Source organism: Haliotis rufescens, unplaced genomic scaffold (assembly GCF_023055435.1).
Source record: "Haliotis rufescens isolate VD_foot unplaced genomic scaffold, xgHalRufe1.0.p SCAF_14, whole genome shotgun sequence".
In the NCBI taxonomy this organism is placed as follows: domain Eukaryota; kingdom Metazoa; phylum Mollusca; class Gastropoda; order Lepetellida; family Haliotidae; genus Haliotis; species Haliotis rufescens.
Genome location: NW_025963824.1, coordinates 13533849 through 13558576, shown reverse-complemented (window position 1 = coordinate 13558576; position 24728 = coordinate 13533849). Strand labels below are relative to the sequence as shown.

The 24728-nt window shown below is 42.0% G+C and overlaps 1 protein-coding gene across 1 annotated transcript in view; it reads right to left on the bottom strand.

Annotated features, from left to right (window-relative positions):
• LOC124122468 (CTD small phosphatase-like protein 3) overlaps positions 1 to 24728 on the bottom strand; it is a 47843-nt gene that overhangs the window by 3734 nt on the left and 19381 nt on the right. Inside the window, exons 2-11 of the mRNA XM_046485509.2 lie at positions 15611 to 15766; positions 13924 to 14050; positions 10710 to 10829; positions 9962 to 10063; positions 7339 to 7567; positions 5351 to 5462; positions 4110 to 4196; positions 2988 to 3130; positions 2215 to 2341; positions 664 to 759 (exon numbers count right to left, since the gene is read on the bottom strand). Of these exons, the coding sequence (XP_046341465.1) occupies positions 664 to 759; positions 2215 to 2341; positions 2988 to 3130; positions 4110 to 4196; positions 5351 to 5462; positions 7339 to 7567; positions 9962 to 10063; positions 10710 to 10829; positions 13924 to 14050; positions 15611 to 15745 (1278 nt within the window). The 5' untranslated portion in view covers positions 15746 to 15766. The remainder of the gene's footprint in view (positions 1 to 663; positions 760 to 2214; positions 2342 to 2987; positions 3131 to 4109; positions 4197 to 5350; positions 5463 to 7338; positions 7568 to 9961; positions 10064 to 10709; positions 10830 to 13923; positions 14051 to 15610; positions 15767 to 24728) is intronic.

Below are 24728 nucleotides of genomic sequence, written 5' to 3'. Positions count from 1 at the left end.
GATCACATATAAGGATAAAACATATGTTCAAAAAGATTCACGCTCACATCCATACCATATTTCACCTCACCCTCTATATCGGTCAGAATGGCTCGATTTGTATGTTCAAAGGTACAACAAGGCCAAAAAATGATAGTCTTGGTTCTTAGGCATGGTCCGTATCATCATAAAGTCTGCCGCTGGTTGTATTTTTATTTCAATTTTCAAAAAGAATGAAAAAATCCCAATACTTCCCTTTACATGCGCACTGCTTTACTGTGAATCTCATGTTATGGTCGCAGTGGCAATAGGAGTTTGTATGCTTGTTTCCGTAGGGAGGCCCTTTCCTGTTTGTTTGTTTGTTGTTTAATGCCGCACTCAGCAATATTCCAGCTATATGACGGCGGTCTGTCAATAATCAAGTCAGGACCAGACAATCCAGTGACATGCATCAACCAAGTCAGCAAGCCTGACCACCCGGTCGCCTTGTACGGCAAGCATGGGTTGCTGAAGACCTATTCTACCCCGGATCTTCACGGGTCTGATGGTATTCAACTGTTTATTTTGTTACATACTGGTTTGAACAACCAATTACTGATGAATCGGGACATCAGATACAACCGATTTGGTTGCTGTAGCAACACAACGTAACGCTGACAACCAAAATAATTCTTCTACACTTACAAGGGCCACTAAACTCTCAAGAAAAGGGATCAGTTTTAGAAGCTCGTCATCTCGCTGGTCGACAAACCAGCTTTCAATGGGGATACCGTTGTCCAACTGAAAATGAGAAGAGAGTGATCATTCAAAATACAGAACTGTGTACCAAACAACCAAAACATATACCGTATTTATCGTAATAAGCGCCCCGCTCTAATAAGTGCCCACGGCGATATTTGCTAATATATTGGCTTGTGAACAATCCCAATTAGCACCCCTTCCGATTGATCAATGTACACAAGACTTATTTTTTTGCGTATAATACGCACTCATGTGTTACATGTACACTTAATTATGGGCAATTAAATTCTGAAAAAATATATCTGTCGTACATAAACATTTCAGGCTGTCAGCATAAACCCCAAAATTTATCTTTCAACTCTGTTGTTTTTCACCAAAACAATATTCTAATAAAGCCCCCTGTTCCTAATTTTGAGAGCGCTCTGGGCGCTTATTACGTCGAATACGGTAGGTGTTACTGTATGTTGATATATGATGGTGGCATGTACGCTTTGGTTGGTTTGTTGTTTAATGCCGCACTCAGCAATATTCCAGCTATAGGATGGCGGTCTGTAAATAATCGAGTCTGAACCAGACAATCCAGTGATTGATATCATGAGCATCGATCCTCGCAATGTTGGATCGATGACATGCATCAACAAAGTCAGCGAGCCTGACCACCCATTAGTTGCCTTTTACGACAAGCATAGTCGCCTTTTAAGGCAAGCATGGGTTGCTGAAGATCTATTCTACCCCGGATCTTCACAGGTCTGTGGCCTGTAAGCAAGAACAAGTCTCTAACGTCGCAGAAATCAGGATTCCAGCTATATCATGCAATCAGCTTTGAGGCCGTCATATTTGACCTCTGTAGTTCTAAAACAAGCCTATACAGGCAGTTCTTAATGGAAATAATAAAAGCTACAAAATATACTGCTCAACTTTTGATGGGGATGGGGAGTGGGGACTTGGATATGTTGTCATACAAATAGCATTCAAATTTGCCATGGCACTTTACCATGTGCAGCTTGATTTCGAGTTGATTAAACACAAATACTCAGTTCATTAAATTGTAACAGGACGAGTGAGTTTGGTTTCACACCGCTTTTAGCAATATTCCAGCAATATCACGGCTGGGGGAACAAGAAATGGGCTTCACACACTGTACCCATGTCAGAAATCAAACCTGGGTCTTCGGCGTGACGAGCAAACGCTTTAACCACTAGGCTACCCGACCGCCCCTTGTAACAGTATGAAATATCTCAGACGCGGATACTTTTTCCTTTTGAAACTTTGCCGAATAAGGGTGGAAAAGAATTAAAACCAAACTATCAAAGAAGGTTGATCTAGAAATGATATGGGCTGTCAAGGTTCTGTCAGGGTTTGGCTAACATAGTGGGTTTGCCAGGCCTTGCAATAGAGAGGCATCGTATGGTCGTATGGGGTAATAGATCAGATGATAAAGAGATTGTATGGATCTCAAGTGATGTGCTCTAAGCACGCTATTGTGGTGCTTACCTGGTACCCAAAGGCTTGTGGGGAGTTGTCAATAATGATCGTCTTGGACAAGTCTCGTCCAAGGATCGTCAGGTCTTTGATGTAGTAGCCATTGATACACACACAGTGTTCTCGGAACAACCGATGTCTGTGATACAAAACAAAAGTAAGTAATATTAGATTGGATTTTTCAATAACAGGCTGAACTTGTGCATGTTTTATATGGTTAAATCGAGCCCTGTTGAATCTATGCTGAAATCACATAACTTTCAAGCTTATGAGAGAGGAATTGTATGCTGAGTGAGTGGAGTAGCAACAGAACTGTAAGGATTACCTCCCCTTAATTGAATCCCTCCCTCCCTCCCCCAGCGTTAGGAATTGGCACTAGTCCTGTAGTCCTTACCAAACTGCCCAATAGTAAAGGTATCCTAAGGACTAGTAGAAATTGGCCCATTTTAAGGGTTTTGCTATATGTTATCATTATAAGGACTAGTGGATAAAAACTGTTAGTTTCTAACCCTGCCACACACCCCACACCCCACCCCCCTCTCCACCCCACCCCCCGCATTAACCAGTCACAACCAACTGAACCTAACAACCCATGGTCTGTAAAATAATCGAGTCTGGACCAGACAATCCAGAGATCATGAGTATCGATCAACACAATCGGGATAGGATGACATGCCAAGACAACGAGCCTGACAACTTGATCCTGTAAGTCACCTCTTACGGCAAGCATGGGTTGCTGAAGATCTATTCTACCCCGGATCTTCACGGATACAGCAGACACTTACCTGATAAGCTTTTTATCAGGGTCGAGTAGATTCATGAGTTTATCGGCATACACCTTCTTCGAAGCAGTGAACAGAATGACTTCAAACAGGTGTGACACTCGCTCAAGGAACTCACGGAAAAACGGTCGGGTTCTCACATACACCTGGAAAAACAAATCAGTCTCATTCACACAAAATAAGAATGAAGCGTATTGGTAAAGGTCAATCTTTTCTGAACCCTTCTGAGTCAAGTAAACCTGTCAATCTCAATAATTTTCAGGAGACTTAAGGGTGAATGTCAAGGGCATATATATACCTGATCTGTGACATCATAAACCCTGGAACCTCAGGCCAAACCAAAGGAAGATTTACGATTCTGACTCTGCAGGGATTTGTCTGGGATTCCAAACTAATTCCTTTGGCAGGCAAATTGTGAAACCAATTTTATTACTTGCCCGTGAAGAGATCACCCGTTTAATAAACATACAGCTGTATTACACATTGTGTTATAACAAAACACGTGCACATGTACTCTCGGAACACGTTTCACGAACAAATATTGAAAGCTCTCAACATCGCTTGGCTTATTCAACCACATTGCGTGTGGAGTTGATAGATCACTGAGAGGAGCTTATGCACACTCGATGACCCCAGCAACCTTGTCATTGTTTCGCCGATGGATCTTGCAACAAAATTCCACAAGGCGATCGTATTGTAGCGCAACGACAGTCATTAGTCTTAGTTAAAGTATGTAAGTTGCGATAGTCTTAGATTTACGATAATTTTGTGAATTCTAAAGGTGGACCGTTGTAAGGTATTAAATTCATACGTTTCAACTTTTGACGCGTTTGAAGTATTATTCTGTTAAACTCAATTGGACTATGCCGTGGATCGTTAGGTGTCAGCCTATTCATACTCAACAGTATAATTCAAAAACGTCATATATGGCAAGTAATAAATAAAATACTAAACTCGCTACGTGTAAAACCAATTTTATGAAACTCGTGAATAGTTGTGGTATCTGACTCGCTTTCACTCATCAGATACCACATAATCACTCGTTTCATAAAATTGGTATTACAAGGGAGCTCGTTTAGCATTCTATATGTGACATTGTTCATGGCGGTATCACGAGATATTTACCTGATATGTGATATCCTGAAACAACACTGGGAAGGAGAAGGCTGCGTCCTCCAGCTCCGTCAGACTACAGTGAACCAAAGTCTCGTCCTGAAACAGCAATGAGGGCACATGGTTTAATGCCGTTTTCAGCAGCAACCAGCAAAATCATAGCAGGGGCAACAGACACGGGCCAAACTGTCCCAATGTGGGTAATAAAACCTGGACCTTAGGCGTAACGAGAAACACTTAAACCACTAGGCTATCCCTCCAACCCCTTGAAACACTGAACTAACAGGCAGATTTCATTTCAGTTCTCAGGCAAGGTTGCTTGGTTTGTTGTTTAACGCCGCACTCAGCAATATTCCAGCTATATGACGGCGGTCTGTCAATAATCGAATCTGGACAAGACAATCCAGTGATTAATATCATGAGCATCGATCCACGCAATTGGGATCGATGACATGCATCAACCAAGTCAGCGAGCCTGACCACCCGATCCCGTTAATCGCCTTTTACGACAAGCATAGTCACCTTTTACGGCAAGCATGGGTTGCTGAAGATCTATTCTACCCCGGATCTTCACGGGTCTCTCAGGCAAGGAAGGACAAAGGGGCTGAATTTAGAGATTGTCAGTATCTAATACAAGCTTATTTTCAGAAGATAGATAAGGTCCTTAAGTTAGAAAATCTGCCATTTTCACTCATTTTAGACATATTTATGAATATGATTATGTCAGAAGTCCAAAACTTGAAAATATGAGGAGAAAAGCGAGTTAACAGCCTTTTTATTATGTCTGATAAATTTCATACCAATATTGCCAAGTTACCTTTAAAATTAGGCATAAAAAAGGCCCTCGTCCTACTTCAACTTTAGGTGTTAAAACAAGTGGATCCTGTCATGGTCAACGGCTGCAAGTTATTTTTGCTCCACTAAAGTGAGTGAGTGAGTTGGGTTTAACGCCGCTTTTAACAATATCCCAGTTATATCGCGGCTTGTCAGCTTTATGTGGAGGAAAGTCCGAAGTGATGCAGGTCTCAGACATTTACCACTTCGGTGAAACCCACGAACACGGGTATGGTGCTGACAAACCTTGAAACATAATCGGGGCGAACCGGGATTCGAACCCACAATCATAGGTTTCTGGCGTGCCCAAGGGATGCAACACTGCACAGCGAATCGCGGCGCCTTAGACGACTGGGCCACCCATACCCCCGCTCCACTAAAGACTATGCTTGAAGCAATGTTGTAGTGTTACCACCTACCAGATCTAGCACTAAAGAAAACTCAGGTGAGCTTCTGGTCTTGAGGGGCAAGGCTGGGGATCGCACCCGCATCTCGTCAGTCAGGGGGGGCAAGCTGCGGATGATCATGTAGCTGCAACACAGGGAAACGGGAACATCCAGAGTTGTCATCAATCACAGCATCTTCCCCAGGCAAGAGAGTTAACTGACTTTAAAAGTCCAGTTTCCATCCTTATCAAACAAGGCAGGGGTGGAAACTGGACTTTTATAGTCTTGGTTAACTCTCTTGCCTCAGGAAGATGAAATCACAGTTGACAAATTTCTTTCTTCCAAGTCAAAAAATTATTTTCATTTCTTAATTACCGTATTCAACGTAATAAGCGCCCCGCTCTTATAAGCGCCCACGGCGATATTTGCTAATATATTGGCTAATGAACAATCCCAATTAGCACCCCTTCCGATTGATCATTGTTCACAAGACTTATTTATTTGTGTATAATACGTGTGTTATATGCATCCTTAATTATGGGAAATTAAATTCTGGAAAAATATGTCTGTTGTATATAAACATTTCAGGCTGTCAGCATAAACCATGAAATTAACGATCTTTCAGCCCTGTTGTTTTTCACCAAAATTATATTCTAATAAGAGCCCCCTTTTTCTAATTTTGAGCGCGCCCTTGGCGCTTATTATGTCGAATACGGTACATATGTTCAGAGCTCCAGATAATTGGGTTTCAGTCATTCTATCTGGGTATTCAAATTGTTACAAATTTCTTCGCATCACGATATGGACTGGCGATACTACTGGTATGACGCTACACATCAAATGGTAAGAAAATCACTGAAATGGAGATCTAAAACCTCTTTTTTTATACATTTATTTACTGTTATCTGAAAAACTCTTACAAAAAAAACACAAGAACAAAACAGTTTTAAATGAAGGGAATGTTATTAAATGTAACAGATAGTCGGCGAAGGTTATTAAATGTAACAGATAGTCGGCGTGTCCTCAGCTACCACGTCCTGGTGTTCTACGATGCTTATGACAGCAGCCTGTAAATAATCGAGTCTGGACCAGACAATAAGTGATCGACATCATGAGCATCGATCCACACAATTGGGATACAATGACATGCACCAACCACGTAAGCTAGCCTGACGGCTTTTTATGGCAAGCATGTGTTGCTGAAGACCAATTCTACCCCGGATCTTCACGGCTTCATCAAAATAAAGACGATGCAAACCTACGCACTCTGGTTTTACGTATATATAATTCCATAAAAGCAGGCCTCAAAGTTTACATTTTTACCAAGTAGCCATATGTCTACAAATATTTTTCCAGGTAGCCAGTGGTAAAATTAAGAGGTCAAGCCATTATTGTATGCAACCAAAATCATTTGAAATTATCTTTAATCAAATAACTATTATATTAATAATTTATGTACCAGTCATAGCACTATTAGTGGAAACTGTACTTGATTTTTGTTATTTGTGACTCGAACAATGATGCAAATTATGTTACTAGATTATATAGGCATGTATTAATTACATTAATATTTATGTATTTTGGTTCATTGTTGACTTTAGGAGGAATTATTTGTGAGTCCAGATATTAGCAGACGTGTTTTCCAACATCAGCTTTTATGTATTTTTGTGTCTTCAAAGGTGTAGCAATAGAATTTAGTCGCCACAAGATATTTTCAATGTAGTCATTTGGCTACGTCTGAATTTTAGACAGTAGACAACTTGAACATTAAGTTGCATCGGCGACCGTTTTAGTAGCAACTTTGAGGCCTGAAAAGGAACAATTATTGAGTGAGTGAGGATGGTGTTACGCCGCTTTTAGCAATATTCCAGCGAACGCTTTAACCACTAGGCTACCCGACCGCCCCAACAAATATTGAAGTCAAATCTAAAAAAACAAAAAAAAAACATTCTGATAGAGATGGACCCCACAGCTGACATCCATTGGTGAACTAGTCCTATACTATGGAGGAACAAACTCACGGATCGTAAGGTTCTTGTTCCCACTCGTAGTTCTCCTCAGTCTGGTTCTCCTCGGGGTTGGGGGCGGGGACGGGGGCGGGGGCGGCAGTGTAGGTGTTGCACTCAGGGGGGACAGCGGGGTTGTAGGTGACGAGGCTGCCGTTGTTGTTCTCCTCCATCACCTTCTCGGCGGTGTACGCCTCCTTACACTCCACGCCGTTGTCCATGTCCGGGTCCTCGTTCTCCTTACCTGCACAACACATCAGTCAGTTTATCATATAATGGGTAGGTTTCTCGGCAGGTGAGTGAGTGAGTGAGTATGGTTGTACGCCGCTTTTAGCAATATTCCAGCAATATCACGGCGGGGGACACCAAAAATGGGCTTCACACATTGTACCCATGTCGGGATTGGAACCCGGGTCTTTGGCGTGACGAGCGAACGCTTTAACCACTAGGCTACCCGACCCTTTTCTCGGCAGGATGAAGCCAACGGATAAAAACGATATCCGTTGGGGTCATATGCGGATAGAGATGCAAATATCGAAGGTCACGTAGGACTTCTTTCACTGTTTATAAACAAACATGGCGTCGCCCTCGTCATTCGGCGATCGAGTCAGAATTAACCATCGGGAACCTGGATAAACTTCAGGGATAATTGCTATCATTATCAATACTGTCTAATATACAGAAAATCAGTGTCTAACTGTGACGTAGCTAAGGCATTTAATAAATTTTGGCAACTTTGGAGATATAAATTTCGAAACAATTTTGCGAGGGCACGAGGCCTAGCCAAGTGGGATCAGTAGCCATAGCTGTGCTTGTAGACCTCTGCGGCTTGAAACCTTCTCCACAAATTAAAATAGTCGCCAAGGCTTGCTAAATACAATGTTTATTCCTAATGCAGGATATTTACCATCCCCAAATACCTATATATCTCACACTGAGCACCAACTTTCATCACTCGCTGTGTTTCACACTGTTTGATGGCTTGTTTAAAGCCGCACTCAGCAATATTCCAGCCATATGACGGCGTCCTATTCATAACCAAGTCTGGACAAATCTAGTGATTGATAACATGAGCATCGATCCACATCAGGACATGACATGCATCAACCAAATCACTAAACCACCTGATCCCGTTAGTCACCTCTCATGACAAGCATATTCGCCTCTTCAAACAAACACGGGTTGCTGACGACCTCTTCTAAATCAGGATCTTCACGGGTCTCATTGACACTGACCAAAAGTTGGCAGTAGTCCAAAGGACAAACATCTAGCAATATCTTCTGCTCCTGTGAGATCTCTACAAGACAACGGTTCTGACTAAGAAGGATGGTTTCCCAGATCATGTGGGTAACACATCCACCGGCCATAAAGACAATACCTCAGACGCACTAGTTCCCTGCCGTGTCAGTGTCCAACCCAGAATTGAAAATCAAGGGGGGACTTGTCCCCCCATTATGTAGAAAATAGGGGGGATTTTGAAAAAGTAGGGGGGATAACTGCTTTCTTCAAAAATGACCTTTTTGGAACATCATCATATAACAGTGTAACAGATCAGAATAAAGAACTGCTTTTTTTTAGTCACTAGGACCGGGATCGATTTCCCCTTCAGTTTGAGAAGTAATTACACTGACTCTGGTTTCATCATTGTCTTTTTTAGAACATCGATTAAAAAAGTCATTTTGCGCGACATTTTCACTATTCAAAAGATCGTCTGCAATGACAGTCGGCGATTCATATTGTGTGATTTCAGAAACGAAACTAAAATGCTCAAAAATATTTTCAGAACTATTCAAGATAGAATATTTATTGTCTTTAAACATCTTGTCAAAGGTTTTTGATAACTAACCAACAAAATACAACATAATTTTGATCAAAGTTTTGATACGCTTTCTACTAAAGTAAATTAAATTTCGTTTCCTACGCCAATCCTGTTGATAATTTATTCAGCAACCCAAGGGACGTCACCCGTGTTCAAAATTCCGGTTATTATCGATCGGTCTTCGACAGTTGTTTACAATGTTTGCTGTGAACTGTCTTTCTTCGTTAATTGATTAAAGATTTAGTGAGTATTGAATCTAAAGGTAGGGATAAACAGCTGATAAAGTAAGTGACTGTACAAGAAATTACTGTGCGTGACAGATCACGCTTTGAGTTTTTTATGAGGGGCGATTTGATTTTATTAGCGTGAATCACGCAGTCTGGGTTGGACACTACGTGATATTTTATCATGGTCATACAAGTGAGCGTGTGAAATTAGAATATGAAACCAAGTCAGGGTAACCACTGTACCACAGTGGGTTGTTTAGGGTGCTGGTGCTGCTTAGAGTTCAGAGTCAAACTATTGCTGATCTCAAAAGTCATACTAACTTAAATTACTTTGTTGGTTCCAAAATAACACTGGACCACCAGACCACTATCAATATAATTTTACTGGTCCTTGCTCGATTCGGGCTAAGGGACCAGTGTAATTGTCAAACACCTGGTTTGTTTGTTTGATATTTCATGCCACAGTCAGCAATCGTCACAAATTGCTTTTGTGATTGCTTTTGAATGTTCTGCTGTATCCAAGCAATAATCAGTGTGTGCTCAAAACTTCTACTAGTGTTTACTGGCTCTCAAGGATGAGGACAATACTTACTAGATGCAGCACTGTCTGACTCGGCTTCCGTCGATGTCAGGTCAAGGATGAGGGACCTAGCAATCTCCTCCAGCTCCTGCTTGGGTGACGTCAGGTCTGTCTCTGTCAACATCAACATCAACATCAACATCACAAGAACTCTTCATCAGCTCCAAAACAATAAGACATCATCATTACAGTATTATAAATTAGGTGAGGTGAGGTGAAATGGGGTTGAACGCCGCGTCCAAGATTATTGCACTTATATAGCGACGTGCATGTACGTGTGTGTATGTGACTGCTTGTACTAGTCCGGACTGATGCCGATTTATAGTGCTAGCTCACTGAGATACCATGCCGCAGTTTAACATGAATACCCCACTCAGACACAGTATACTGACTCCGAGCCGACCAGTCCTTGTTTTAGCCCCTTAATGCCGAGCGCCAGACAGGGTAACAACAAGTGAGTGAGTGAGTTGGGGTTAACGCCGCTTTTAACAGTATTCCAGTTATATCGCAGCATGTCAGCTTAATGTGGGATGAAAGCCTGAAGTGATGCAGGTCTCAGATGTTTACCAAATCGGTGAAACACAGGAGCACGGGTATGGTGCTGACAAACCTAGAAACATAATCGGGGCGAACGGGGATTCCAACCCACAATCATAGGTTTCTGGCGCGCCCAAGGGATGCAACTCTGCACAGCGAATCGCGGCGCCTTAGACGACTGGGCCATGCGTGCCCCCTAACAGTGTTTATAAGTGATACTGACCATCCTGGGTGTAGTTGGGGTACAGAGGGGAGAAGATTGTTCCGAGGAGCGTTGTTCGGGGAGGACTGCCTGGTTCTGGTTTGGCCTTGATGTGTGTCTTGTCCTGGTCTCGAACAACGGCTGTGAACAACACCGACAAACAGAGTCACAACAGATTCAATCAGTGTTTCAAATAAAGACCCAACAAGTATTTGTCACAGAAGTGACGAAATGTCCCCCGCCTGTATATACACCATAGTACCAAATATGAAGACAATCCAGAGATTAGTTCTTGAGATATCGCGGCAACACCGTTTTCCAACTCCAAAAGCAGATTTACCTGCTGTGACCTTGAAAATGCGGTCAAGGTCACCAAAACCGACTGGTGTCTGCGGAGTCTGTATATACACCATAGTTCCAAATATGAAAACAATCCAGTGTTTAGTTCTTGAGATATCGCGGCAACAAAGAGGTGGGACGTACGGACGGACGGACGGACGTACAGACGTACGGACGTACGTACGGACGGTCGTGAATACTATATCCCCCGCTTCGCGCGGCGGGGGACAACAAGACAGTCAGGCAGGTGGCCCATAAGTGCTGTTGTGCATCTTCGAAGCTCCCTGCCTACATTCAGACACCATAAACATTGAAAATCGCCAAAAATGAGAGACAAATTGTGTCATAAGTCTTGATTCAAGTTGAAAAAATAATTACCTGAGAATCTACAGTTAAAATATAACTGAATACGTAAGAAGTCATAAAATTATTTGCCCCACAGTCGAGCAGGTGTTGGAAAATTTCATGCAGCCCGACAGAAAAGTTACCAGTCACGGGCAGGCGGGCAGGCAGTAATTTCAGACGCTGGATCCAATGTCCATAACTGGATCAGAGATCCAAGCCACAGCTTAGAGATACCTGGGATAATTTGATTCAAAACCTACGACCATATATAGCTTTGCATCTTTAACCTTACTATGACATCAAAAGCTAAAACAAGTGATTTATCACCAAAAACCAAGAGATATCCCTGCAATGAAATGACGTCACTAATCCCTCTGCCATTGAAGTTTATTAGCAGCGTTCGAAATTGGCACTAGTCCTGTAGTCCTTACCAAACTGCCCAATAGTAAAGGTATCATAAGGACTAGTAGAAATTGGCCCATTTTAAGGGTTTTGCTATATGTTATCATTATAAGGACTAGTGGACAAAAACTGTTAGTTTCTAACCCTGATTAGCTTTTCACTTTACACTCAAGACACTTGATATTAATTACTGTTTACAAACTGAAAAAGTTGAAGAATTGGGATAAGCAGAATCTCATTCTCGTGTCATGATATCAGACATATCAACACCTGTTGATAAAAGCTTAAAGCTCCTCGGCAAGCCTACGTTATTATTGATATGTTTGATACGAATAGGCACTTGGCTCAGATTCTCCATGTTTATCTGACAATGTCTACAGTGAGGACAAAAGCTAGTCTTTTGTTTCATACAAACTTTATGACAGATTTCACATGATAGGTTTGGTGGAATTTGATCAAATGATTTCAAGGTACTTTCATTTCCAAGACCTTTTTATACCATAATCTAAATTCAAAGACTTTCCAAGATCTCAAAATTCAAGGCTTTTCTGTCTACTTTGTGTCAATACTCTGCAACAGTGTTTGAAATACCGTATTCGAGGTAATAAGCGCCCCGCTCTAATAAGCGCCCACGGCGATATTTGCTAATATATTGGCAAGTGAACAATCCCAATTAGCACTCCTTCCGATTGATCAATGTACCCAAGGCCTATTTATGCGTGTATAATACATACCCGTGTGTTATATGTACTCTTAATTATGGGCAATTAAATATATCTGGCGTATATAAACAGTCAGGCCGTCAGCATAAACCACAAAATCTTTCAACTCAACTTTCAAATTTTTCCACCAAAATAATATTCTAATAAGAGCCCCCTATTTCTAATTTTGAGAGCGCCCTGGGCGCTTATTACGTCAAATACGGTAATAATAAATTGCCTCTCTGCCACTGGGCCCCACATACTGTAGTATGAGTGAGTGAGTTTGGTTTAACGCCGCTTTTAACAGTATTCCAGTATGTCAGCTTAATGCGGGAAGAAAGCCCGAAGTGATTCAGGTCTCAGACGTTTACCACTTCGGTGAAACCCACGAGCACGGGTATGGTGCTGACAAACCTAGAAACATAATCAGGGCGAACCGGGATTCGAACCCACAATCATAGGTTTCTGGCGTGCCCAAGGGACGCAACTCTGCACAGCGAATTGCGGCGCCTTAGACTACTTGGCCACCCGTGCCACCCGTGCCAGGTCCTGACACTTATCTCTTCAGGCTCTCAATTAAAAAAAACCCTGCTGCATATTGTGACCAAAAAAAATAAAACAAATTACAGCATTGAAACTACAGGCCCAACACGAAATCTACCTGCCAGGGGCCTAATGGCAGGTGCATATTTCAAACACTGCTGAGTGGGTATGGTTTTATGCCGCTTTTAGCAATAATCAGCAATATAACGGCGGGGAACACAAGAAATGAGCTTCACACATTGTACCCATGTCAGGAATCGAACCCAGGTCTTTGGCATGACGAACGCTTTAACCACTAGGCTACCCGACTGCCCACTGCCCTTGAGCGTTGTTGAGCAATGTCAACACCTACAGTCAGTGATTTTAGGCACTAATCTGAAGCCAGATTAAGATCCGTAATATAAAATACCATCTCACGACACCAAAATGTACCAGAAATGATGCTTAGAGCCAGGTTCAGGCGACAAGACTTGAGTGAACAGGGTTAGAAACTAACAGTTTTTGTCCACTAGTCCTTATAATGATAGCAAAACCCTTAAAATGGGCCAATTTCTACTAGCCCTTAGGATACCTTTACTATTGGGCAGTTTGGTAAGGACTACAGGACTGTTGTTGGTTGGTTTGTTGTTTAACGCCGCACTCAGCAATATTCCAGCTATATGACGGCGGTCTGTAAATAATCGAGTCTGGACCAGACAATCCAGTGATTGATATCATGAGCATCGATATACGCAATTGGGCGAGCCTGACCACCCGATCCCGTTAGTCGCCTTTTACGACAAGCATAGTCTTTAACGGCAATCATGGGTTGCTGAAGACCTATTCTACCCCGGAATCTTCACGGGTCTACAGGACTAGTGCCAATTTCTAACGCTGGTGAAGTTTTTTGCACAGGCTCCACCCACCTTTCTTCCTCAAGCCTGACTTGGTACGGTGTGGGGTCGAGGTGATGAGCGCGTCCACGCCATTCGTGTTTGTTCCACTGATGCCGTTCTCAACCTTCGTCTTCTTCACTGGAGTGTCACGACTTCCCTGGGAAATTTCCAAGACATCAATTGAGAGAACCGACAGATAAGGCCACAATACATTATTAGATGTTCACCCCACCCTCTCCGCTCTCAAACATTGCAGAAAATGGTATGTCACTTTTTTTTTTGTGTCTTCCTTTATCCATTGTTTGGTTAATTTCCAATCTCATTAAAATCAGATCTTAGTTCTCGCTACCACAAAACAAAGATCTGAGGACATCCCATTAGGGGTCACGTCAGAACGACCTTTCATCCGACCAATTAGAGTGTGGCTTACCAGATCATGAAAGTGACAGTTGGAATGTGATTTCGCATCATGCAGCCTCGAAAACTCGGTATTCCCAATGATAGTTATGGGCTTAACGACTGAATCTATATAATCTTGACCATATATTAGCCATTCGAGAATGTTCTTTTGTGCAGGTTTCAAATTTTTAAGCGAGAATTTGTCAAAATGTTTTAAAGCGTAGTCTCCAATTTGAAATTAGTGCCGTAAAGCACGAGAAAGCTGCCTTCTGATTGGCTAATATAAACTTCTTGTCAGTAATTCCATTGGTCGGTCAGAGTTCGCGAAAGGTCGGTCTGACATGACCTGTAATGGGATGTCCTCAGATCTTTGTTTAGCGGCAGCAGGAACTAAGATCTGATTTTAATGAGATTAGTTAATTTCCAGTTTCCAAAACCTTTCCAGACCATGAAATTTTTTAAGTCCCAGAACTTTCAGAAATGAATTATTGTTGGATGGTTGGTTGTTTTTCGCCCCAAGGTGAATCTGGGATTCGAACTCACTGTCATCGGGTCCTGTCATGCCGATGAGACAAAATCTATACAGCAAATAGTGGCCCCAGGCCACAGCAGCCCTCTAAGTTGTTTTTTTATTAGTTGCTTCTAACATGAATAGTTTAGGAGCCAACCTTTTTTTCCCCAAGGTGCCAGACAGAGTCTGAGATAAAACATATGTTTGCATGGGTTTCATCTGTGATAGGACCTATGTTTGCATGGGTTTCATCTGTGATAGGACATATGTTTGCATGGGTTTCATCTGTGATAGGACCTATGTTTGCATGGGTTTCATCTGTGATAGGACCTATGTTTGCAAGGGTTTCATCTGTGATAGGGCATATGTTTGCATGGGTTTCATCTGAGATAGGACATATGTTCACATGCATTCTATTGTGTGAAGAAAAATAATTATTATCCCCCAAATACTGCATCGAATCAGGTTAACCTTATGAGGTACAGTTGGTTGGTTGTTTAACGCCGCACTCAGCAATATTCCAGCTATATGACGCCGCAGTTTAACATGAATACCCCACTCAGACACAGTATACTGACTCCGAGCCGACAAGTCCTTGTTTTAGCCCCTTGATGCCTAGCGCCAGACAGGGTAACAACAAGTACCATCTTTTAACATCTTTCGGTATGACGCGGCTGGGCTCTAGTGCCAACCTTCCGCTCTCTGGGCAGACGCTCTACCATTAGACCACGGAGGCGGTCTGATGATTATTAAATGCCCCATATGAACCCTGCGCACATCGAGCATGGAGATGTTTTCTGTGCCTACCTCTGCTGCACTGTGCTCACACTTCATGTTGCGCTTCCGTGAGATACAGTGTGAAGCCAAGGAGTCGCCTCCCTTCCTGCGGCTTAGCTTCCCACCACTAGGGGGCGTGTGTCCGGTCTTCTGCCGCAGTTGCATGGTTACCAATCACAAACAAATCTGGAAGGCAATAGAACAGGTTAAAATTCACTGACAACAATTTCCAAACAACAGTTTCAAACAACAGTTCTGGATTCACAAACAACATGAGTGAGTGAGTGAGTGAGTGAGTGAGTGAGTTTGATTTTACGCCGCTTTTAGCAGTATCACGGCTGGGGACACCAGAAATGGGCTTCACACATTGTACCCATGTCGGGAATCGAACCCGGGTCTTCGGCGTGACGAGCGAACGCTTTAACCACTAGGCTACCCGACCACCCCTACAAACATGAAATACTGTTACCATGGTTACTTGATCAAACATATATTAGTTTCTGCTATTCTGATACTGGGTACCGAATACTTTGTCAAGTAAAACCCTGTCAAGGAATACCTGCTGGTGTGATTCTGTGTTCGCATGTCGTGTACTAGGAGTCCTTTTACGACACATAAGACAACAGAGCTCCAGATAACTTTATGAGCAATTGAGTTTTTACTCTAGGGTTTCTATTTTAACTGGGTTATTACATTTTTCACTGGGTAACCACTATTTTTTCACTCATCTATTTATCACTCAATTGGGTTTTTCCTAAAATTAGTGAACATTTTAAGATTTAAAAAAAAAGAAATAGTGTTTTAGATGTATATAAATGTTCTAAATATATAGGCATGACTCGGAAAGTAAATAAGCTCGTAATTTTGTTTCGGAATTTAGCTCCTTTGTACACATGCTGAAAAAGTTTGTTGGGTATTTACGTGTGCTGTTTTTATACATTTGAGTTTTTCATAAAATGCATGTATTTCTGTACGCAAGTTAATTGAAAGTAATTGGGTTTTGAATAATTTTTTTTGGGGGGGGGGGTGGTGGTATTTCGCGCAAATATACGCTGCTTATGATATCTGTAGCTCTGAGACAGCCTATCGCCAAAATTAGGCGATGGAGCTGAGAATCGTAGACTAAAAGTCAACTTGTCAAATACACCGCATAATATAGCAAATAAAAGGTGAATTATTAATTCAAAGTTTAGGACAGGTTTATTGGGACTTTCAGTAAAAATCCCAGCAAAGCCACAGCGATCTGCAAATGTCAACTACTAATAAAGCAATTTGAGAAATACACTGCAGAATTTTAACATGCATCAGTGTGAAATAGCCACTGCCCGCGGCTAGTGAAATTTCAAACAGGCTGATTCTGAAATGTCCCCAGCCCTTAGCTACAGAAATTGTTACAGTGATTTTTTCATGCTGACTTCTAAGTTGAACAAATTAAAAAAAGTTAATTCATTTTGTAGATAAATACAACCATCAAAAATCAAACAATATTCTATCGAATTGAGGTTGCGAGATTCGTGTCACCTCCTTTCATTGTGTTTGTGTGACTGAAACACTGTATAACAAGCTGTGTTACTTAACAAATTATGACTACTAGTGTCAAACATTGCAGCAAGAGAGAATGTTTTGACTTCAATTACGACATTTTAACTCTGACCAAGAGTCTGTGACACGTCCAAAATATCTCTGTCACGGAAAAATAAACTAAATTTGAAACTTGCTGGTAACTTTTAAGTCCAGCATGATTTTGAGGCTATTTTACACAAAGTTTTGCATTTGTGGAACTAGCTGAATGCATATTGAGTCTTCAAATTTATGACAAAAATGTTTCAGCAATTAGAGCAGTTTCTTCACAAGTCAGACACTGCTTCACTTCTCAAGCCTCACTACTGAAAGAATGACTAGCCACGGAACTCAAATTCAACAAATGGTTTGGAAGCAATCTTTTTGGATCCTCTTCAGTTTCAACATGACATGTCCTTCAACTACAATTCAAGCACTTCATGAAGACTGTCAAAGCACCGCCCTGACACGTCAAGCACATCAGCTGCCAATCCAAGAGCTGAACACATTTCACAGAAGCCTTGTCTTAATCAACCACTTCTTAGAATCCATTTGAAACCTGTTTTAACAGCTTATCATGTGTGAGTGAGTGAGTTTGGCGTGACACCACTTTAAACAGTATTTCAGTTATATCATGGCGTGTCAGATTGAGGTGAGGTGAAATTGGGTTTAACGTCGCATCCAAGCGACATGCATGTACGTGTGTGTGTTTGTGTGGCTGCTTGAACTAGTCCGGACTGATGCCGATTTATAGAGCTAGCCCACTGAGATACCATGCCGCAGTTTAACATGAATACCCCGCTTAGACACAGGATACTGACTCCGAGCCGACCAGTTCTTGTTTTAGCCCCTTAATGCCGAGCGCCAAACAGGGTAACAACAAGTACCATCTTTTAACATCTTTTGGTATGACGCGGCCGGGGGTCGAACCCCAGACCTTCCGCTTTCCGGTCGGATGCACTACTTCTACGCCACGGAGGCGGTCCCGTGTCAGATTGATGTGGGAGGAAAGCTCAAAGTGATGCAGGCAGCCTTAGGATTAGTCCTGAGGACTAGAGTCAGTCTTATTTCACAAGTACTCCGAGTTAGTAGCTAGTTATGCTTGAACAAGTCACGATATGGCTGAAATACTGCCGATGTGGCGTTAAATATTAACCCACTCACTCTGCTTGAACAAACAAAAATCACTACTATGTTTACATTTTCTGTCACTATTATTCAGTTCCAATTTGAAGCAAAGTTCAGCACTGAGAAATGGTTCGGAGTTATATCCCTCAAATGCTACTATATCCCTCAAATGCTACTAGTCAAAGAGGACTACCATCATTGGGTTTTCAGTTCTCCTCAGCACAGTTTCATAGTCAGGGGCTGGCGGATAAGAGTGAATTTTGAAGGCTGTGCAGTCTCAGAGTGAGTGAGTGAGTGAGTGAGTGAGTGAGTTGGGTTTAACGCCGCTTTGAACAGTATTCCAGTTATATCACGGCGTGTCAGCTTAATGTGGGAGGAAAGCCTGAAGTGATGCAGGTCTCAGACGTTTACCACTTCGGTGAAACCCACGAGCACGGGTATGGTGCTGACAAACCTAGAAACATATTCGGGGTGAACCGGGATTCGAACCCACAATCATAGGTTTCTGGCGTGCCCAAGGGACGCAACTCTGCACGGCGAATCGCGGCGCCTAAGATGACTGGGCCACCCGTGCCCCCTGTGCAGTCTCAGACGTTTACCACTTGGTGTAACCCACGAACACGGGGACACATCATTGCGAACCGGCACTCGAACCCACGATCGTAGGTTTCTGAGACAGGACACAAACCTGAGCAGTCAATTGTGATGCCTTCTACACCCTGACCACCCGTCCACTATTTGTAATCATACCAATACCTTTATTTGAAAGATATTGTGTCTGACTTGCTGATACATTTATTTTTCAGAACAAGGCAAAATCAGAAGATTTGAGAATTAACAGCAGAATTAGGCAGAAATGTTGCCTCTTTATGACTTATAGATAAAACTGACACCAAATCGCTATCAGTCTCAATTATTTTTAAATTAAGTACGAGAGTCAAGGGGCCCAAATACTAAAATATTAAGGTGTCCTTAGATCCAAATAACATAGACGACTTCATGGATTACAGAACTCATTAACTTCGAACACTGAAAATGTGTAGAGTTTCTTTCATACTACCTGAACGATTCAAAACTTGAGTGAAATAGCTGACCGGGGTCAGGCGAACAGACACGACCACTTGTGTCCATGACAAAAGAAAATCTTCAGGGACAAGTTGATATTTCCTAAAATCTGTCTACTTTAGACGAACTACGAGTCAGAAATGAACAGCGGACAAGTTGGATTTGACCATTGGAGTCCAACAGGAATGGACTCTGCCCTGCTGTGAGAGTTCCTTCACCTGGGGTCTTATCTTTCCTGACTCAAAGGTGTGCATGAGACAAGCATATGCACAGGATTGTCTTACTGACCAGTCTGGTCAATGACCTTTGACCTCAGGGACATAAGACCAGTTACTGGGTGTCCAATCCTGACATGACCTGATTAGCATTAGAAATTCGAGAGGGTCCTTGTGGTTTGCTGTCAAAATATTTAAATCAAGGCACCCCCTAAATATAACACTGGCATCACTAAAGGACCCCAAGATTTCACGCTGGCGTTCCTGTGGTCTGCAACTGTAGCTTTTGAACCTTAAGATCGCTGAACCATACATTTTTGGAAACACCCGCTTCAAATTGCGGCGTAAAACAACAAACCAACCAACCAACTGTTTATGCATATGAAAGTTATGTTTATCACATCCTTTAATCATGCTTAATCATGTTAATAAGTAATTACTAAGATAAACTGCAGTCCGTAAGAGCCGGCTGAAATTTAAAACTATCAGCCCAAGTATAAATCTGTCGGCCTCAGGTCTATTGGTCAAAGACTTTTGAACACAGCTTCTGCCCAAGGCTAACTATTAAAAAAAAAAATTAAGGTGGGAGTTTTATCACATTTATTACATTAGGGTCACGACAAGGAAGAAGTTTACTCATAGTATAATATCATCATAAAAACTGATCAACAATATTAATTTATCATGTTTTGCTCCAAGAGATCTTTTCCTGCAGCCCCCTTCCATGACAGTATATTTAGCAGAAATGCACACTCAGTTGCGAAATATACCTATCTTGCAGGAACTCACATTTTGTGCAGAACTCCAGCAGAATTTTGCATTTATATCTCTATTATGCCGCAGAATTCATCAAACACACTGCAGAATTAAGTGTCAAAGTTTCCAAAATTGGGCAGAATTACCAAAACTTGGTTGCATAATTTACAAAAGTTGACCGCAGAATTTTTATTTTTATCGTCATGGAATACAGCGGGACAGATGATGAGACGTCCTATTAGACGTTCTTAATGTGTTGCCAACAGAGCCTGACAACTCCATAATGAAATGTCTTCAGAAAATATATGATCAGGCTGCCTGTTAACCTTGTTTTCAGTGTCGAGCAGTGACAATCTTCAATGATCCAGAAGGATGTGGCCCAGTCGTCCAAGGCACCACGATTCGCTGTGCAGAGTTGCATCCCTTGGGCATGCCAGAAACCTATGATGGTTGGTTCGAATCCCGGTTCGCCCTGATTATGTTTCTAGGTTTGTCAGAACCAAACCCGTGCTCGTTGGTTTCAACGAAGTGGTAAACGTCTGAGACCTGCATCACTTCAGGCTTTCCTCCCACATTAAGCTGACACGCCGTGATACAACTGTAATACTGTTAAAAGCGGCATTAAACCCAACTCACTCACTCACTTACACACTCAATGATCCAGAAGATGTTCAAATTTTCAGCAACCAGACATGGCCTTCCCTGCCACAAACATTTGACTCTAGAAGTCCAAACTCGTACCGCTGCATTACTAAGACCAAACCTGAGCAGTGACAGGTAGACAAGACACCAATGGCAGTGTTTGAAATTAAGAGGTATCCAATTTGAATCTAGGGACCGCCTGCCTTTCTTCATTTCGAACACTGATTGGTCAAAACAAACTAGTCAGCAGCTCATTTCGAACACTGATTGGTCACAACTATCACTTCGGAAGCTCATTTTGAATACTGATTAATCATAACCTAACAGTCCACAGATTTTGAACACTGATTGGCCATAACTAACTCTTCAGCAGCTCATTTTGAACACTGATTGGCCATAACAAACTCTTCAGCAGCTCATTTTGAACACTGATTGGCCATAATTAACTCTTCGGCAGCTCATTTTGAACACTGATTGGCCATAATTAACTCTTCGGCAGCTCATTTTGAACACTGATTGGCCATAACCAAGTATATCAGAGTTTGGAAATTAAGGGGGATCCTGGCCCTGGGCGCAGCTGGTAAAACAGAATAAAATCGTACCCTGTATTTGAATCAAGAAACCCTCATTCTTTGACTTAAAACATAAGAACGACAAAAAGAAGACTTGACTTTCATGCTCAATTTCAAACAGACAAGACATAAATAGGGAAATTTTGGGAGAAAACAACTCCCGCTAACTTTCAACTCATCTCAGTCTTCTGGACTAGTACGGGGATTTATCTTGGGTTTCAAACAAAGTCCCTTTGGAGTGAGTGAGTATGGTTTTACGCCGCTTTTAGCAATATTCCAGCAACATCACGGCAGGGGACACCAGAAATGGGCTTCACACATTGTACCCATGGCGGGAATCGAACCCGGGTCTTCGGCGTGACGAGCGAACGCTTTAACCACTAGGCTACCCGACCGCCACAAGTCCCATTGGAAGGCAAATTTGGAAAATATAATGATATATTTCAAAAGTGGAATTTTCTTAACATTTATTTTCATCAAATCAGAGGAACTGGGCAAAGTGTAATTCGATTTGGGAATTTTTCCTGTCATACGAGGCCGACTTTGGGCCGAATTTCAGCCTCTGAGCAGGTCGAGATAAGTCCCCAAGTGGCCCTGAGCACCAGACCCAGTGATGGAGGCAAGGACAGGTCTGTTGTGGCAGACTCTATACAGTGGGCTGGAATCTGGGTCAATGCAGGTAGCAATGCACCCACTGGCCTTGCGGTGGGAGTCAGACAGCATCACTGCCGATGGGTATCACTTACAGATGCCAGACACTCGGGGGAAGTGAACCTGTGGATGTTTCCCCCCCCCCCCCCCCCCCCCCCCCCCCCCCCGGAAAGATATGCTTTGGAATCCTTTCAGTATGCAGTGTTAGAAACAACAGGAGCCCACATGTTTAGCTTTCGGCTCCAGTTTTGTCAAGGGACGACTTAAATATTCCAGTAAGGTTTTGTCAAGGTCCTCTTTTTCATCTTTTAAACAGCTCCTTGTTTTAATAATCATTATAATGACTGGAAGTTGGTCATGATAAAGATGAATCTTGTTACAGACTGGCTTTTTTTCAAGACAAAAATGCGTTCCATACTTTGAGGTCAATTAAAATTTCTTCAATCAATCTAATGGCATTCCCCGATAAGAGTGATGGGTATTGGCCTGAATTTTGTACTGCAAAGTTATTGCAATAATTATTCATGTATTGCGATATATTGCTGTGTTCTTGAATCTGTAATTTGTTATGAACCTGAACAAAACAAAACAAACCCTGCTTGTTTTTGACAACTTTGTATTTTGTTGGGAGTGAGTGAGTATGGTTTTATGCCGCTTTTAGCAATATTCCAGCAATATCACGGCGGGGGACACCAGAAATGGGCTTCACACATTGTACCCATGTCAGGAATCAAACCCAGGCCTTCGGCGTGACGAGCGAACGCTTTAAACACTAGGCTACCCGACCCTTGGATTTTGTTGGGGGTTGCTATGGTCACAAAGCCACACTGACCACAGGAAAAAGTTTCTTAATTTCCTTTTGAGTTGGCACTTAAAATCTTCAAACAAGATCGTACGCATGATTTCGAAAAATGCAATAAACTGGTATTTTCCAAACGTGTTGTGTTACGTATTTATTGGTATTTCATATCGTGGCGCTGACTTGGTTGATACATGTCATCATATCCCAACTGCGTGGATCGATGCTCATGATGTCAATCACTGGATTGTCTGGTCAAGACTTGATTATTTACAGACCGCAGTCATATAGCTGGAATATGGCTGAGTGCGGCGTTAACAACAAACAAACATCATATCATGGTATACTGGTAATATTGCGCACCTCTACCCAATAATAGATTCGTCCAAAAGTTTCATAGTTCAAGGATTTTTCATTGACACCTGTCAACATACTTAAGAGAAATAAACTTATTCCATTTGCCATCCCCAATAAGAGGCAGTTTAGAAGCTGTGGTATCACTTATTCTAGACGTTCGAAACACTATAATAACGGTTTCTAGGATCTTCAGCATCTGTACCAAGACGTCGCATTAAAAAATATGTAAGCTGAAATTCATAAGTCAAATTTGTCTTCATCAAATGACCAAATTAACTGCAAGAGTACTTTGATCAATTCACATCTCATAAATATTTTGATCAGGCACCACATAAATACTTGCCCAAACTTGTATTTTACATTATTTTCAGAACACTTTACTCTTAGTGCATGAACCAGAATAAGCTGATCTTACGAAACCAGAAGAATTTTTACTAGACCAGTTGGTGCTAAAAAAACCTTTGAGTCTACAGCATGAAATTAGCCCTTTGTATCATCTTTTGTTAATATAGTGTCATCATATGGTTTATTATTTAGCTAATCACTGATCACTCGGACTTCAAGATCGTGAGGCTGACGCACCCTCCCCCCTCTTGGTACCTGGAAATCGGGAGCCTATTTAGAGGGTATCCGGGACTTTCGTAGAGTGAACTCTGACATGCTCTTGAGATTTGTGTTAAATAATATTCGGGATTCAAGAGTAAAAAGTTGGGTGGTATTCTTGATCCAGGTTGGTTGGTTGGTTTGTTGTTTAACGCCGCACTCAGCAGTATTGCAGCTATATGACGGCGGTCTGTAAATAATCGAGTCTGGACCAGACAATCCAGTGATTGATATCATGAGCATCGATCCAAGCAATTGGGATCGATGACATGCATCAGCCAAGTCAGCAAGTCTGACCACCCGATCCCGTTAGTCGCCTTTTACGATAATCTGGATTCAGGGGAGGAGGGGCTTGTCACCCTCACTAGTGGCTGAAGTTGGAGATTGCTAGACTCGCGCTTCGGACAATTGGAAATATTGCAGACTGAATCAAATATTTACCATAAACAAACCGATAATTAGGAATACATCATCAGAATGTTTAATATCTTTGTTTTGTGTGTAACATTATTTGCCTAAACTGTCACGAACCATTACAGTAAGATTTAATCATTTTTCATACCTCCATGGCCATTTTGACAATGAAACTATCGCCTCTGCCAAGTAGCATTGCCAAAAACATGTTTTTTTAAATATGTTCATATTAATGATTATTCGTCAGATCAGCATCAGTTGGATTGCCTCTAATTTCAAGTAGCATCATGAACGTCCTGACCCTTCTCTGCTGCCTTGAAGTCCCTGTAAGTGTGCTGGCTAACATTTGACTGTAACACAAGGGTCCCTGTCTGTCACGCTGTGTT